Source organism: Anser brachyrhynchus (assembly GCF_964034855.1).
Source record: "Anser brachyrhynchus genome assembly, chromosome: 3".
Lineage (NCBI taxonomy): Eukaryota > Metazoa > Chordata > Aves > Anseriformes > Anatidae > Anser > Anser brachyrhynchus.
This window is the reverse complement of record NC_137696.1, coordinates 95468331-95483160: the sequence shown is the minus strand read 5'-3', so window position 1 is coordinate 95483160 and position 14830 is coordinate 95468331. Positions and strand designations below refer to the sequence as shown.

The following is a 14830-nucleotide window of genomic DNA, read 5'->3' as shown; positions in this document are numbered from 1 at the left end:
GTTCAGTTCATGTGCTTCAATTCCTGCAATTGTTTTCAGCAGTTTCCACCAAGGGCGTGCTTCGCTTTGAGAACACAGAACTCCATTCATCAACTTTCATTTTTTATTATGTACTACTGACAATGCGGACAGAGGGAGAAATTCAAACTGTCTAAATTCCACCTAAAATATAATCCAGTCAGACTTCAGGCACCCAAGTCTCAGAGAATGATTCAACGTCTACTCTGAAGCACCACCTAACCCCTCGTGGCACCTAAAATGAATCATTTTTATCACAGATTTCCTATGGCATCCGGTCATAAGTTCCAGGGAAGCTCAGAAGCACCATGGCTTAAGCAGCCAGGCATTTAGCTCCCACCCAAGCTTCATTGTGATTGAGAGATGAATGTACAGATGTCTGAGCTCTGCCTCTGTCCTGAGGTGCCTAAACCATTGCCTGTGCTTAAATCGCATGTAGTAAACTTGGATGGCCCTGAATTCAACACAAATAGCAACAATCATGATCATTTTAAGTGTAGAAGAGGAGAAAAAGGCCTTTTTAATAGTCTTGAAGGTTAGAGTAGTCCAGGAAGAATACCTGATTTGGGTTGTACTAAGCTAAGGAAGCTCAGCAGGAATGGGGGAACTTGGGTGTTGTCCCACTGTTAACACATTTCCTGGGGAAGAAAAAAATTCATCGTTTTCTCTCAAGTATGATTATGCAGACACTTGAGACACTTTTGTCCAAGAAACCATAAGCATCCCCTGTATCAGAGGTGCTAAGGGTACTCTCATTTGCATGTTTCTCTTAACCTGCAAATTCTTTCTTGTCCTCTTCTTTACAGATGAATTGAGACAATTACTAATTACTACCCATGTTCTGCAACGTTAGAGCTTTATTAAGACCTGTTATCTCCCTTACTGCTTTTGGCTTAGACACCAGGGAGTGCTACCCTAAATTAATGTTGTCTGTATATGTGTTTTACATCTGTAGACTTTGAGGTGAGGTTGGTTCAGGTTTCCTTCATCCTTGTTCTCTATCCTTATTGCTCTTGCTGTGTGCTGCATGGAAAGAGTAAATACTCTGTGAGGAAGTACTTGTTGAGCTGTGGACATGTGGAACAACTTGGTTTTGTCTTTTACATTAGTGTTTAATGCTGCTACTTTACTGTTTTCACCCTTCATGTGACATCTCATTAATCTTTCATGGCAATCCTTTTTACACGTTGGCAGATGCAACCAGGTGAAATAGTATATTAAGCATTCAAAGCCTGAATTTCAAGTTCAGTATTCTGAGATTTAAATTTATCTATTTATTTATTTATTTTGCTTTTTTCATGTTTCAGAATGAGGTTTTATGTTGATGTTTCTGTTCCAACTTCCCCCCCATCAGATGTCATTTTATATTTATTGTTTAGAACACACATGTACCATGTGTATTTCTGAAGAATCGTTAACTGAGCTTTACCGAGTAGAAGATACAATGGGAGTAATGCTAAAATTTTGCTATACTATCTTACTGATCATCTATAGCTAAGTTATTTCAAGGGTAGATGCATGCTTTTTATTCTATTACATTCAATTCAAGCCTTTCAAGAAATAAGAACATAAGGAAAATTATATATAGTAGCAGATATTATGCTAGTTTTCTAAATATTTTATCCCTTTATTTTTTTTTGTATTTTATTTTTTTTTTTCATTACAGCATTCACCATCTGGTTGGAGGGCTTGAATGTAAAGCACATACTTTTAAGCATCTGTTAATGACTTTTTGGTAACAAAGGAATATGTTCATATAGTTATACAGTGAGAACACTAACTGGAGAATGAAGACATTGTTTTTGTTAAGTTAGGTCTTTGATATACAGTAGTTTATATATGGAATTTATGCTATTTGGCACTATGCTGTTCAGGTAGCTGTGAAGTATGGTCTTACATTGTCTTCCTAAGAAGATTAGTGTAAAGTGGTTTTCTCTGTTGCTGTATTGTTTTTTCTGAAGCATGGTGTATCACCTTGGTCTATTTGACAGTGTTGATTTGCTGTTTGTTTACACCACTTTTACCCATACTGTAATAATTTCACTGAGCACTCTAAAGTTCTTTGTGACATAGCCAGTATTTTTAAAAGATCGTATGAAATACCATTCCCAATTTAGAACCTACAAAATGTGAGCACATTGAAGGGTCGCATCATAAGACACTGTAGGCTGGCTACCTGCTTGCTCAGAAAGCTGCTGTACCAAAAAGGAGCAGATGCTGGTGCTGAGTGCCCTTGTGGAGAAAAAGGACAGCTATATTTTGAGCTGTCCTAGCAAGTGTAGGTCCAGTAGGTCAGGGGAAGAGACAGATCATTTCCCTTTCTTTGGCACTTATGAATCCACATCTGGAGTTCGGTGTCTAATTTGGTGCTCCCCGATAGAGGAGAGAAAAGCTAACTGGGGCAAGTGCAGTGGAGGCCCAAGATGGTCAGGAGGCTGGAACCCATGATGTGTAAGGAGAAGCCAAGGGAGCTGGCCTTGTTCAGCCTGGGGAAGAGGAGGCTCAAGGAAGACCTCATCGCTGTACATTATGGAGAGGCCAGAAACAGACTCTTGTCAGAGCTTCACAGTCAAAGGTCAAGAGGCAATGGGCACAAGTTGTAGCAAAGGAAATTCCAACTGGATCTTGGAAAAAAATCACTGTGTGGGTGGTTAGACACCGGAACAAGTTTCCCAGAGGATTTGTGGAATAATCTCTATCCGTAGAGACTTTCAGAGCCCAGCTGGACAGGTTTCATAGTAACCTGATCTAATTTTCAAGTTCACCTCGCTTTGAGCAGGTGGCTGAATCCATTGGCCTCCAGAGGTAGTCCTTCCTACCTTCCTTTTTTTTTTTTTTTTTTGAGAATATTCTGAAACACTCTTAAATTTTAGAAGACTAACATTATTGTTTGTTTAGATAACACTTTAAGTGTCAGGGAAGCTTACAGTAATAGGAGACAATGGAAAAAAAAAAAGTGCTCGTATTTACTAGACTATCCATGTCCAGAAATGACTTCTGTCTATATTGCAGACATATCATACCAATCGTGGCTTCTCCTTCTTTCATTTGATGAAGACTTCTGTTCATTTCCCTTCCACAGTTGTCTGCCCTTTGCCCATTAACACAGACTCCCACGTGTCTCCTAATGTGAAACTTAACTGGGAAATCAAATTGCTTTTGGAGAGCTAATCAGATGCTCCCACAGTCAGATGTCCTGTGTAGGTTACAGTTGTAAATCTGAGAAGCCATGTCCTTGTCTTGTCTCAGATGCTGTGAACCATAGGCCTGATCCTACGTCCAGATAGTTTACATGAGTGAATATCAGAACAGTAATACTAATGTTCAATGAAGTGTTTTTTTTTTTAATCATAAGCATATTCTTTATGCCATAATTAAAATATAGAGTAGGATGAAATCTTGATCTAAGTCCTGCAAAGGCTGTTCTCTTTTGCCTTGCCTTTTGACACTGAAACATCTGTAACTATGCAACAAAGCATATGGGTGCACTGACAGTGTGGGAGAGCAGCCAATTCAGTCCTGGGATAAAAACAGGAATCAGGTGATGGAAATAAGCCAAAGAAGTGTGATTCCCACATAAGGGACTTAAAGAGGTGTTAGTCCATAAAGAAGCTCTTTGGCAGGATTTATAGCAGGCCTCTAGACAGAAGGCATTTTTCTTGAGATCCTAAGTGAACTGAAGTGCACTACCTTCCAGGAGGGTGGTGGGATTATTGTCTTGTCAGCTGGTGCTTTCCTCTTTCTTTTTTCTTCTTAAAAATAAACCCTTTGTGGCACATTATGGTATAATTATAATCCCATTTGTAGTTTTACAGAACTAAACTATTTACTTCGAGTGATCATGGGATGAAAACCAGAGTAAATTTTTCTGCTGCGTGGGGCCCTCAGGTTTCCTCCATTCTGATCTGTGGCATACCTTTTGCAGTGTAGCTCGTTGGGCAACCCAGACTGTTTTCAGCAAACTGCATTGATCCCGACATAAAAAACTCAATGTTAACAGTTTAAGTATTTGCACATTGTGTCTGTCTGTAGTTTTCATTTGTCTCACCTCAACCTTAGAAAATAAGTAATTGGGAGTGCAATAGCTTCAAAAAGTGATGACACCATCCCAGTCTGTTGTGCAGAGCAGAGGGGGACAATCACCTCACTCACCCTGCTGGCTGCCCCTCTGTTGATGCAGCCCAGGATGCAGTTGGCCTTCTGGGCTGCAAGCGCGCATTGCTGGCTCACGTTGAGGTTTTTGTCCACCAGAACCTTCAAGTCTCTCTCCACACGGCTGCTCTCAGTGAGTTCTTCTCCCAGTCTGAACTGTCTAGGATTGTCCTTGCCCAGGGGCACTTGGACTTTTTGAGCCTCATGTAGTTCAATCATATAGTTAATGATTACCAGAGTCCATAGAGTTGAGTTACAGACTGATTTCTGTAACATTTTTTCTGAAATACAAACTTTTTAAACATTTCACTGAAGTGATGTTCTGCTGCGTTCTGTGATATAGGTAGCAAGCTGGACATGTGTTCAGAGTCATGAGCATATTTTATGTAATGAAGGAATAACAAATGCAGCAAGACATTCATTCAGAAATGCATTTCTTATTTTTGCTCAAGCCTGATGAAGTTCAGTTGTTCTAATACTCAAGGCATCCAAGTCATTGCCCATAGAGGTCTCTGGATCTAACCCCCAGCTCAAAGCAGGGCCAACAAGTTAGATTAGGTTATTACAGTTATAATAAGCCATCTGCAGCTGAATTTGAAAGTCTCCAAGGATGGAGTTTATTCCACAAATCCTCCACAAATTATTCCACAAATCCTCTGGGAAAGTTATTCCAGTGTACCGAGCAATAAATTGGGGAAAGCAGTATTTTAAAGTATGTTTATATACTGCACTCATTTTGCAGCACTTCTTTTAAGACTCCTATTTATAGTAACCTAGGATTTAAAAAATAAAAACAAAATAAATCTTTAGTCATTCTTATAAATAGAATGAATTGTACTTTTGAGCTTGGGGAAGCGAAATGAGGCACTTTTGAACACTGAAGCCAATGAATTTGTATGAGTGTGAGTGAGCATTTGGCTCCTTGTTTTCACCAGGTATTATTTCTGTTTGTTCCTTTTAAGCAATGTTTATATGCACATAAGAATAATGAGAACTCTATTTTTCTTTCTCTTTTCCTTCTTTCTGTTGTAGGCAAGTATTTCCAAATGGGCTTCCTGAAGAATACTCTCTAGTTGCTACGTTCCGTGTACGGCGAAATACCAAGAAAGAGCGTTGGTATATATGGCAAATTTTAAATCAGCATGACACTCCTGAGGTTAGAGTTGTTTTTGATTTTTTTTTTTTAATTAAGTTTCTTTTTTTTTTTTTTCCCCACGTAATATGTCAAATATCACTTTGTGGATGTTTTACCACTGAATTGAGCTACAGTTTACAAATAATAGACAGATTAATCTGAAATAGTTCATGATTTATTATAGGAATGACAAAAAATTAAGAAAATTTATTCAGTTAAGACTGTGAACAAGGATAGAAGACATGCTTGATTTATAGCTGATATATTTTTACAAAGTTACATTAAAAAAAATGCTTCATAATTCTAGTCCAATCTGTGTAATGAAAATATTTTTATTACATACAGCTTATGTATGGGTTTAACTCTTCTACTCTAACTTTTAAATGACTGCTTCTTCTATTTCATTTTGCTTTCAGATCTCTGTCCTTCTGGATGGTTCAAAAAAGGTCGTGGAGTATATGACCAAATCCGCTCAGGGAAATATACTGCACTACACTTTTAAGAGTCGAGAAATTTATCCATTGTTCGATCGGCAGTGGCATAAACTTGGTATTAGCGTGCAGTCGGGGATCATTTCCCTCTATTTGGATTGTAATTTAATTGAGAGAAAGCAGACTGATGAAAAATTCACCATTGACTTGCAGGGAAGGACTCTGATTGCTTCTCGTGCTGCAGATGATAAGCCTGTAGATGTGAGTAGTATGAAAGCAAAACTGGAAAACTTGAAATCATGTTTTATCCACACTTCTACTGACAACCATCATAAAGAATTTGGTAGGGAAAAAATGGTTCAAAACAGGTTATTAATTTTGAGTGGGAATTCTTAATTTACAATCTTTATGTCTTTTTTTCTAAACAACATTAAGTGCTGTAGAGTCCACTAAGGCAAACCTTCTGTTACCAAAGTAACTACAAAAACTCAGTCCTGGTTTCAAGAGTCTATTTTTCTGTATTTACTTTGGAGTCACAGCTATATAGTTACCATAGACACATTACTACACTTAATAGATGACTCCTGTAGTAATTTTTTTTCTTTTAGTTTTTATGAGATTTAGCTATTAGGATGACAAATGCAAGTTTGTATCAGTCATCTGTTACAGTTTGTCCCTCTATGATAAGCAGAAGACACCCCCAAAAATTAGATTGCCTATGTTTCAAGGTTGTATCACTTTCCAAGGTAATTCAGCTATGCCGAAACAGGAGTAACTTGTTCATAGTTGCTGCTCCTTCCTCCAAATGAGAGGGATGAGGAAGTGGCTGAATGTGCATTTCCTGCAGCCTTTGATGCAAGTAACTGACTGCACGTGCAGCTGATAATTGTAAAGTAGTCCCTTTCCTCCACCCCTTCCTACAAAACACAATGGGCAAGATCTACTGAATGAAATGCAAATGCAAGGAAAGTAAGCTGCTGTGGAGTGTTGCTGAAGAAAGCAAGCTGTTGCCTCATCTATAGATAAATGGGGTAATATGGAATTACCCAAGGCAACCCTTTAATATTATGGGCTTTGTTCTGTTCCAGAAATATCCTCTTCTCTTTCCTTGTATAGAAAGCTCAGAGCAAGCAATTGGAAAGTTCCAGGAAATGTCATTTTGTTTTAAGTATACTGACATCTTGTTACCAGGTTTAAAGCATCTGGCTTAGAGTTTATAGTGGCCATTTGAAAGTTTTAGCTCTATTACGTACACTGAACAGTTCCAGATGAAAATAACATTATTGTAACTGCAGGCTAGCATTATAAGAGGAATCCATGCTGTGAGGTGCTGAAACCTTTAGCCAGGGATCATCAGAGCTCTTATTTTGTAAGGCCAAGTTCATACTTCATTTTATTTTGTAAGATTGAGTTCAAATTTATTTCAAATTTATGTACCATCTCCTTATTTCCAAGTAGCACAGAGGAAAAGTAGCAAATGCTTTTAAACTTGTGTTGGTTACAGCACAGGCTGGATAATCCCAAGTAGAAGTTGGCAGTTGGGTTTTCCATGCTTGTAGAAAAACATGGGCATAAAGCTGATGAAAGCAGCAGAGTAGATCCTGTAGTGACACACTTCTCAATACCAAGTGCAAGTGAAAAAATAAGAGAACACAAAGCAGATGCAGAAGGAGACATCCTGTAACAAAACTATTCTGTGAAATTAGGCCCTCCTTAGACCTTCCTGTAAGTAACTGTAAGTCAGTGCAGTCCATGACGTGTTTGGACTTTCGTAAGGGCTGGGCAGGGCAATATTAACCAGTTAAAATTAGATGCTGTTCATCTACTCTAAATCTCTAAAACAGAAGTCTTACATAAAGAATTTTTGCTCTTCCGACAATTTAGTGGCAAGGTCCAGGCAAAGTTTTGTCCAAAGTGATGGAAGATACGTAGGACATATAGCTTGTCAAAACTTTACACTAGTTCACTGCAGGAGAAAATTATATTCCTGAAAAGAACATTTGCAGAGAATATCTAGAGGATTAAAATGCCCATGTAGTCATACTAAGTGCAACACAGAGGGCTGCAATTTACATGAAGGTAAATGAAATCTAAAATGTGTTTTAATTCGAAGTGAGGGACTGTGTAATTTGTTCCTTAAGTGAGAAAATAAACAATTGTGGGATTTTTCAGTATTTGCAGTATTTCAGAAATATACGCTGTTTCAGAGAGAACGTTTATTACACAAAGATTAGAAAATACATGCCATAAGACATTTTTTACATTTCACATAAATCTCTTCTCCTGTATTTCTTAATAGATTGAACTTCACCGCATAACAGTTTATTGTAATCCAAACATTGTAACAGAAGATACATGTTGTGAAATATCTGCTGAGCTGGTAAGTTATGTTAAAATACAAGTGGTAATATAAAAGAAATTATTTCATTGTTTCTTACTAAAGATTATAAAGAAATTGCGATGGAAGTGTTAGAATAATTACCTCCTGAAAATTAATCTTGTATCTGGAGTCATCATGCAGTATTTCTTGTTACCAAAACAAATGGCTTAGTGGATCTTCAGTAAAAGGCACTAGGTGCTGCTAGTGCTTTTTAAATGCTTTTTAAATGCATTTCTTAACATTGATTAGTATCTAATTAGTAACTGAGGAAGTCTTAGAGAGTAGGAAACAAATCACTGCCATTACCTGAGAATGACGTCAAATTACAGAGAGGTCATTTTAATAACAATTTTATCTATTCTAGCACTATAATTAATAAACAAAGCCCATGAAAGTCTCTGCATGACAGTGGAAGGGAAGAAAAGCAGGAGGGTATTGAGAGTGTTTCCCTTATTTCAATGTAATAACATGGAAGAATAGGTGTTCTGTAATTGGCAAATACTTTCTTCTTTATAGCGGATGTGCTCAGAGGTGTATGTTGTTTAACATAAGGGAAAAAACTGATTTGGTTCAGAATTCACTTTTCCCTTTTGTTTGGATAGACTGAATCAGTATAAACTGGAAGACTAGAATTATAGAAATGCTAGAAGTTATATATGTGAATAAATGTTTTTGCTAAATTAAGTCCATTTGGAGGGAAAAAAAAAAAGAAAAGAAAAAGAAAAACCCTCCAAAAAAAATCCCGAACATTAAAATATTGCTTTGTTAGTTGCAAAGATCTAAGAGAAGACTTCTCTAAGACCATGAGCACCATCACCTCTCAGCCTGCAGTCAGCAAAGTCTAGTCCTTCTTGCAGAAGGTCTAATTGATCCTGTGTACTAAGAGATGGGAGAAAGGGGTGCTCAAATGGAGAGAGAAGGCTGCCTAAGAACAGAGGAGGAGAATAGTTTGTCGGAACTGACAACTGATAGGTGATCAGAAGCATAAAGGGGCTAGATCTAAATTATTAACGGAAATTTCAATTTTAAATAATAACTTTTTGTTAAAATATACCTCAAATGTATTCACACTGATAACAGTGCAGGCTTCCTCTTAAATTTATGAGCTTATTGCTAGGTGAAATGAATGAGTTTTTTTCTGTAAGTTTCACTTTGTGCACAGAAATAAAATTTGTTCAACAGTTATGACACAGTAACAGAAAAGAAAATACAAACCCTAATTATATATGAACACAAAAAGATCAAGGATATGCTATATTGATAAAATGCTAAGCACTCATTCAGCTGTTTAGATAAAAGCACTGTCAGTATGTCTTAAGTTGAAGGTATAAAAATAATGGACTGCTCATTAATGACTTTCATACTGAAATCAGCATTACATTTTCTCATTCTTTTTCTTGATGTCCTTACCCATTGTAAGAGCTAAAATTTCAGTAATATAAGGGAAGGAATTTATCCTTGGTTACGAATTTCTAGACTAAGATGTAAATCCTGTTGGAATTTCTCTGACAAGAAGGCTCACAGGAGACCTCATCACATCTTGATGAGAGTTTCTAAAATTTGTCAGGTTCTGTTGACTTGTCTGGTAGTGTATCTTCAAATTGGATCAGCTCTCATAAGTTGCAGGAAGCTGAATAGTGGTGTCAAGGCCTTTTGTTTATTTCCAAACTCTGTATGTCCAAAGTATTTCATTATTTAAAAATAAATAAATAAATTTCACTCACTCTGGCATTATGCATTTTGGGGAAGGGTGAAGGACAGGACTGAGAAATTCTTTTTTTTTTTTCCAATGAGTATTTTCTGCTTTCACTTCTTATAATTTTGAGAGGCTTTCTTTGTATGTCTGGACTGTTTTGCAAGAAAGAATTGGGACAATCAGGTCTGTTTTAACCAGCAGTGATTTCAGTACAGAAGGATCACAGTGTCTAGGCTTTGTTTAACTACAGCTTTTCCCTCTGTTTGGCAGTTGTGGCATCTCTGTAATGTGCTGTGTACAGTAGTGTTAAAACAGAAAGTAACTTAAAAGTAGTGCTTGGATGGTATTTATCTATTCACCAAAGTGGACCAAAAATCAGAAAATCTTGTTTTTATTTTAGTGCCCACATGAGGACAGATTACTTGCTACTACTTCATCACCAGTGACTGTTCATGCCAGCAAAATATACACACTTCCAGGAACACAGCAAGAATCTAGAGACAGATGCCACTGCTTTCCAAATAAAGTATGAGGTTTTCCTATCGCTTTTTAATGCATCATGCTGTTTAATCCTGATAGGTATTAAAAAAAAAATCTTGGTTTTCTTTTTGTAGTTATCTAAAATATGTTACTATCTTAGAATGTTGTACATTGTATTTTGTAGTGAAGAAACAGTACATTTTAAATTTCATTTTAAAATTAGAGTTACAGAGGGCTGTAAGTTTTTGTGGTTTCAGCACACACACACACAAAAAACTGTATCAATAGTAAAAATGTGAATTACTACTAAGACATTATATTTAGAATAAATGTTTTTACTTCAGAATAAATTATTTTCTACTGTGTTCTTTCAACCCTTCTGGACATGGCACTACATTTATTCCGACTCATTTGTTTTGTTAGGCTTTTGTGATTAAGACAAGGAAATCAAACCAAATATATATTCTGTAGCTGCTTCTTAGTTGATTTATTTTTTCTTTCTTTTAAAATCAGGGAGAAGCAGGATTACCAGGAGTAGCTGGTTTGCCAGGCCAGAAAGGAAGTAAAGGTGAAAAGGTAAATAGTAATTGCATTCTCTCTTTCAAATCTTCATCTGTGGCTTTGTCTTCTTTAGCAGATGGAAACATCACAGATGTTGTTGTTCCATAAAGGGATCTTTTTATATACAGGTTAAACCCTTTTTCAGTCAGTCCCTGGTTCTAAGCATGGCCTTCCTGCCGCACAGCCTAGAGCTGTCTCACTCTGGGATCTGCTCCCACTCATGAATTCCATGGAACACAGTTTACTTGCCCATGAAGCAAGCACACATCAAACACTGACAGTATATTGTCTCTTCTCATTATCCAAACACAGAGAAGTCATGTATGTCATCTACGACAAGGATTTGCCACTACAATGTATGTGTTTGCTGCTGAAGGCCAGAATCCTATGCGGTGGATTAATCTTTTCAGTGGTCAGTGGCAGAGTAAGAATTCACTGATATAACCTCAGTGCTTGTGTTCTTTGACATCGCTTTTTCCTGAAACTTTCTAAATTGTAAAGAGAGAGGGGCCTGGCATTGGCAAACTCCTGGGACAGCCCAGTTGGTGCGCCTTTCTGTGGGTGTATTCCATATCGTTGTTCTGTAGTGCTTACTGTGAAATTCTTGTGCTATTGAGCTTGGGGCTTTCCTAGAAATGAAGGTCATTAGGACATGTCTGGGAAGTGTTTTTATTGTGTTCATAGAGGTGCCAATTTGAATAAATTACTGTAGGTCAGTAAGAAATGCAGTGGATAGGAATTTTGAGTTCAGGGTGAGAGGAAGACACCTGGAAAGTCCTAGTCCAGCAGTTTGGATGGAGATGTCCTAATCCACCATCCTCCCTTACAGCACGCTGATTAGTATGTGATCTGAAACAGCTTGTGAAGACATCTTAGCACTGTTCCTAGGGTAGTAGTACCCATCTGAAAATGGTCCAGTTCTGAAAGGGCTTATCCACACAGTCAGTTGAAATTGAGTAAATTCCTAGATAGTGTCTGCCCTTCCCAACTCCTCCCCTCCAGCATACTTGTCAATTTTGATACTAACTCTGTCTTTTCCCTAGTGGAGAAGAAAGTTCCAATATGTTAGTTTCAGTAGCCTGGCTGAACCTAGAAGGATACCTGGTAGCCTCCAAACTTAATCACCAATTTTTACTGATCTTAGATCTGAGTATAAAGCACAATTATCTTTGTTAGAGCTACCCTATGTTATCAAACTCTCATTGCATTGATTTGAAAACCAACCAACAGTCAATGAATCCTTTCAACTTCAATGCATCACTGATAGCAAATTGCACAAGACCATGTGTGTCGTGGTTGCTAATTACAAAGTTTTCATTTCAGAGGGCATCTTCTCTGATATAAAACTAAAAACCGTTAAGCTTGAAATCAATGAAAAATAAACCTTTCTAGCTTTATACAAATAGATATTTTTTGCTGTTTTCTGCTACTTGTAAATCCAAATTTGAACAGGTTATCAGCAGCCACTCTGATATTTCATTGAATCTTCAGAGCCTGAGCAGGATTATGTGCATCCAGCAGCTGATCCTAATGATAGTAAATTGACATTTATTACTGAAAGAGTCAGTTGATTAAAGTCAGAGGTAGTACAGCAAACAGCTAGAAAGCTGTGTAGTTTGAACTTTCCTTATAATTCACCAGTACTTGCTACTTCCTAGCTTTAAGACTTTTTTTGTTTTGGGTGTTGCGGGGGTGCAGGTTTGGCAGTGTGAAGGAGCCATAAGAAAGAAATTACTATTCTAGGGCTGTTCCATCAGCCAGTAACTCCCACAGAGGTAACAGTATTCAGCAGGTCCACTGGAGAAATCAAACAGTGCAAACACTTGCAGATGAACCAAAACATCTGCTCTCTCCTTTGATGATATAAGTCTTGCTTCTTGTTGTGTAGTGTCAGCTCTCTTAATGACTTGAAAGCTTGGAAATGCATGGTTCAGTTTCTCTCTTTTCTGTGATTTCTGCAGTGAAACCTTTCACACTGTATTCTGTCAAAACACTAATTCAACAGTAAGGGATATTTCTAGTGTCTTAAGTCACATTATTCGTGTGATAAAAGGGATGGTCTCACTGTTGACTTCTGAGAGCAAACGAATACTACCTACCATAATGGAGCTGAATACCACATTCTCTGAGGCTTTGGAACCACTTTCTCTTTTGCTTCTGCATTTGTGCAGGTTTTCTGTACCACTTGCTATTGATGATGACCTTGTTGCATCAATAATTAAGAGATGGACAAGCAATACCCCAGACCGTTCCAGACATTCAAAATATATGATTTATTGGCAAGTGATGTACAGGAGAGTAACAGACTGTGGTTAGATCTTTTGTAATATGTTTCACGTGAAATAGGTAGCTTACTGAGGACTTTGTTGGCCAGGTTTTCAGTCACAAAGCAAAAAGGGTTTCTGTAAGTTTTCTGGTGGTTCTTCAGCCCTTGCTTCCCACTTTGCTTGTGCTCAGCTTCTCCTCCTACTGTTTATTTTGCTTCTAAATCAAATTAATAGCATCCAGGTAACTACATTTAAATGTCCTTGCCATGGCAGCATCCAAGTAAAAACCAGTTACTGGTAATTTCTGACTTTTTTCCTAGAAAATTTCTATATCCATTGATGTCATCTTTTGTTCAACCCAACATTGCTTATTCTTTTATTTACATTGTCTCATTCCAGTTTTCCACCCACCCTAATTAAATGTATGACTGAATTTACATGTCTTTTTGTTGGGATGGGATTGGTAAGAAAGTCTATGCGTATTCAAATTGGTGTTAGGCTCTATTCGAGCTCCCCCAAATTGCCCTTTTCTTCAGTCTACCCTAGTTGTTCCTTCAGGTCAGACTATGTTTCGCCTGTTTGGGAATACCTGCATTATCACCAGTACGAAGCATGACAGCTGATAAGCCCTTTTTAGGCATTTTGAATTTAATTATTAGCCTTTTCTCACTTCGTTCCCGTATGCTTGGCAGAACTCATCGTAGTACTTCTGAAGGGGTCAGCGCCAAAGACCAAAGTGTGTTGTAGGCCAAATGATTAATGTGCCATGTTTTCACTAGAATAGGCACTTATGCAAATATTGATGTATTTCTGGCAAGCTTCAATAGCTACACAGAGGAACACCACTGATCAAAAGTTATTCCACTTGTTTGAAAGGCCTTTCTACTTGAATGTCTCACTTTACATTATGGCTTCATTAAGACATTCATTAAGAGGACAGTTCTTCACTCAGGAACAGAAGTACCTCCCTTAGCTTTGAAAAGGTGCTTCAGGGGTAGAGGAGCTGTTCTGTTTTAAGTCTTTCTTGCTGGAAGACCAGACTGTTCAGTTTGATACCACACCACTTACTATGTGGAAAACAAAAACAAAAAAACAAACAAAAAACAAACAAACAAAAAAAAAACAAAAAAAAAACAGCAAACGTGCCTCAAGGGCAGTAGTCCTTCTTTTTATTTCTTGTGCAGGCTTGGAATCAGCAATGTTTGCTCTGAAGGGTTTTACTTGCCTAGAGATCCAGATTTCCCAGCTATCTGCAGCAGGGGACAACCTCCTGTCTGAATAGTTTAGACTTAGAAAGTCACCAGAACCAACTTTGTTTGCTGTTTATTGGTCTAAGCGCTTGAAACACACATTTTAGACTACCCGATAGCTTGTTCCCATCAGATGAAAACTGAGAGGCAGCAGCAGTCAGTTGTACCATTTAGGTTATCCTTGAATAATATTCTGTGTTACTCTCATGGTAAGTTAATTCTCAGCACAGTGTATTTCACAAGTTTTAAGTGCTCAAAAGTCAGATGGAGCTCTCCTGTGATTTAATGCATTTTGATGTATGTTCTGTAGAGATAGGCTTCTGCTGCTGCTGAGCCGAGTGAGAAATGAACCATGTTTTCTGTTTTGGAAGCAAATTATACTACTTTAGCATGATATATTACTACTCAGGTTCTTAAAAACGTATTTATTGCTGGTAAAACTCTTTTGATCATGATGTCA

General features: G+C 37.6%; 1 protein-coding gene across 18 annotated transcripts in view; it reads left to right on the top strand.

The window, feature by feature from the left end:
• The window catches only part of COL19A1 (collagen type XIX alpha 1 chain), a 202754-nt gene that overhangs the window by 26543 nt on the left and 161381 nt on the right, over positions 1-14830 (top strand). For 13 of the 18 annotated variants that reach the window (XM_080584515.1, XM_080584502.1, XM_080584516.1 and 10 more), the window contains 5 exons: positions 5203-5326; positions 5722-5997; positions 8036-8116; positions 10213-10338; positions 10806-10868. In XM_080584515.1, coding sequence (XP_080440641.1) covers positions 5203-5326; positions 5722-5997; positions 8036-8116; positions 10213-10338; positions 10806-10868 — 670 coding nt within the window. The remainder of the gene's footprint in view (positions 1-5202; positions 5327-5721; positions 5998-8035; positions 8117-10212; positions 10339-10805; positions 10869-14830) is intronic. The other 5 variants (XM_080584508.1, XM_080584506.1, XM_080584507.1 and 2 more) reach the window with 1 other exon arrangement.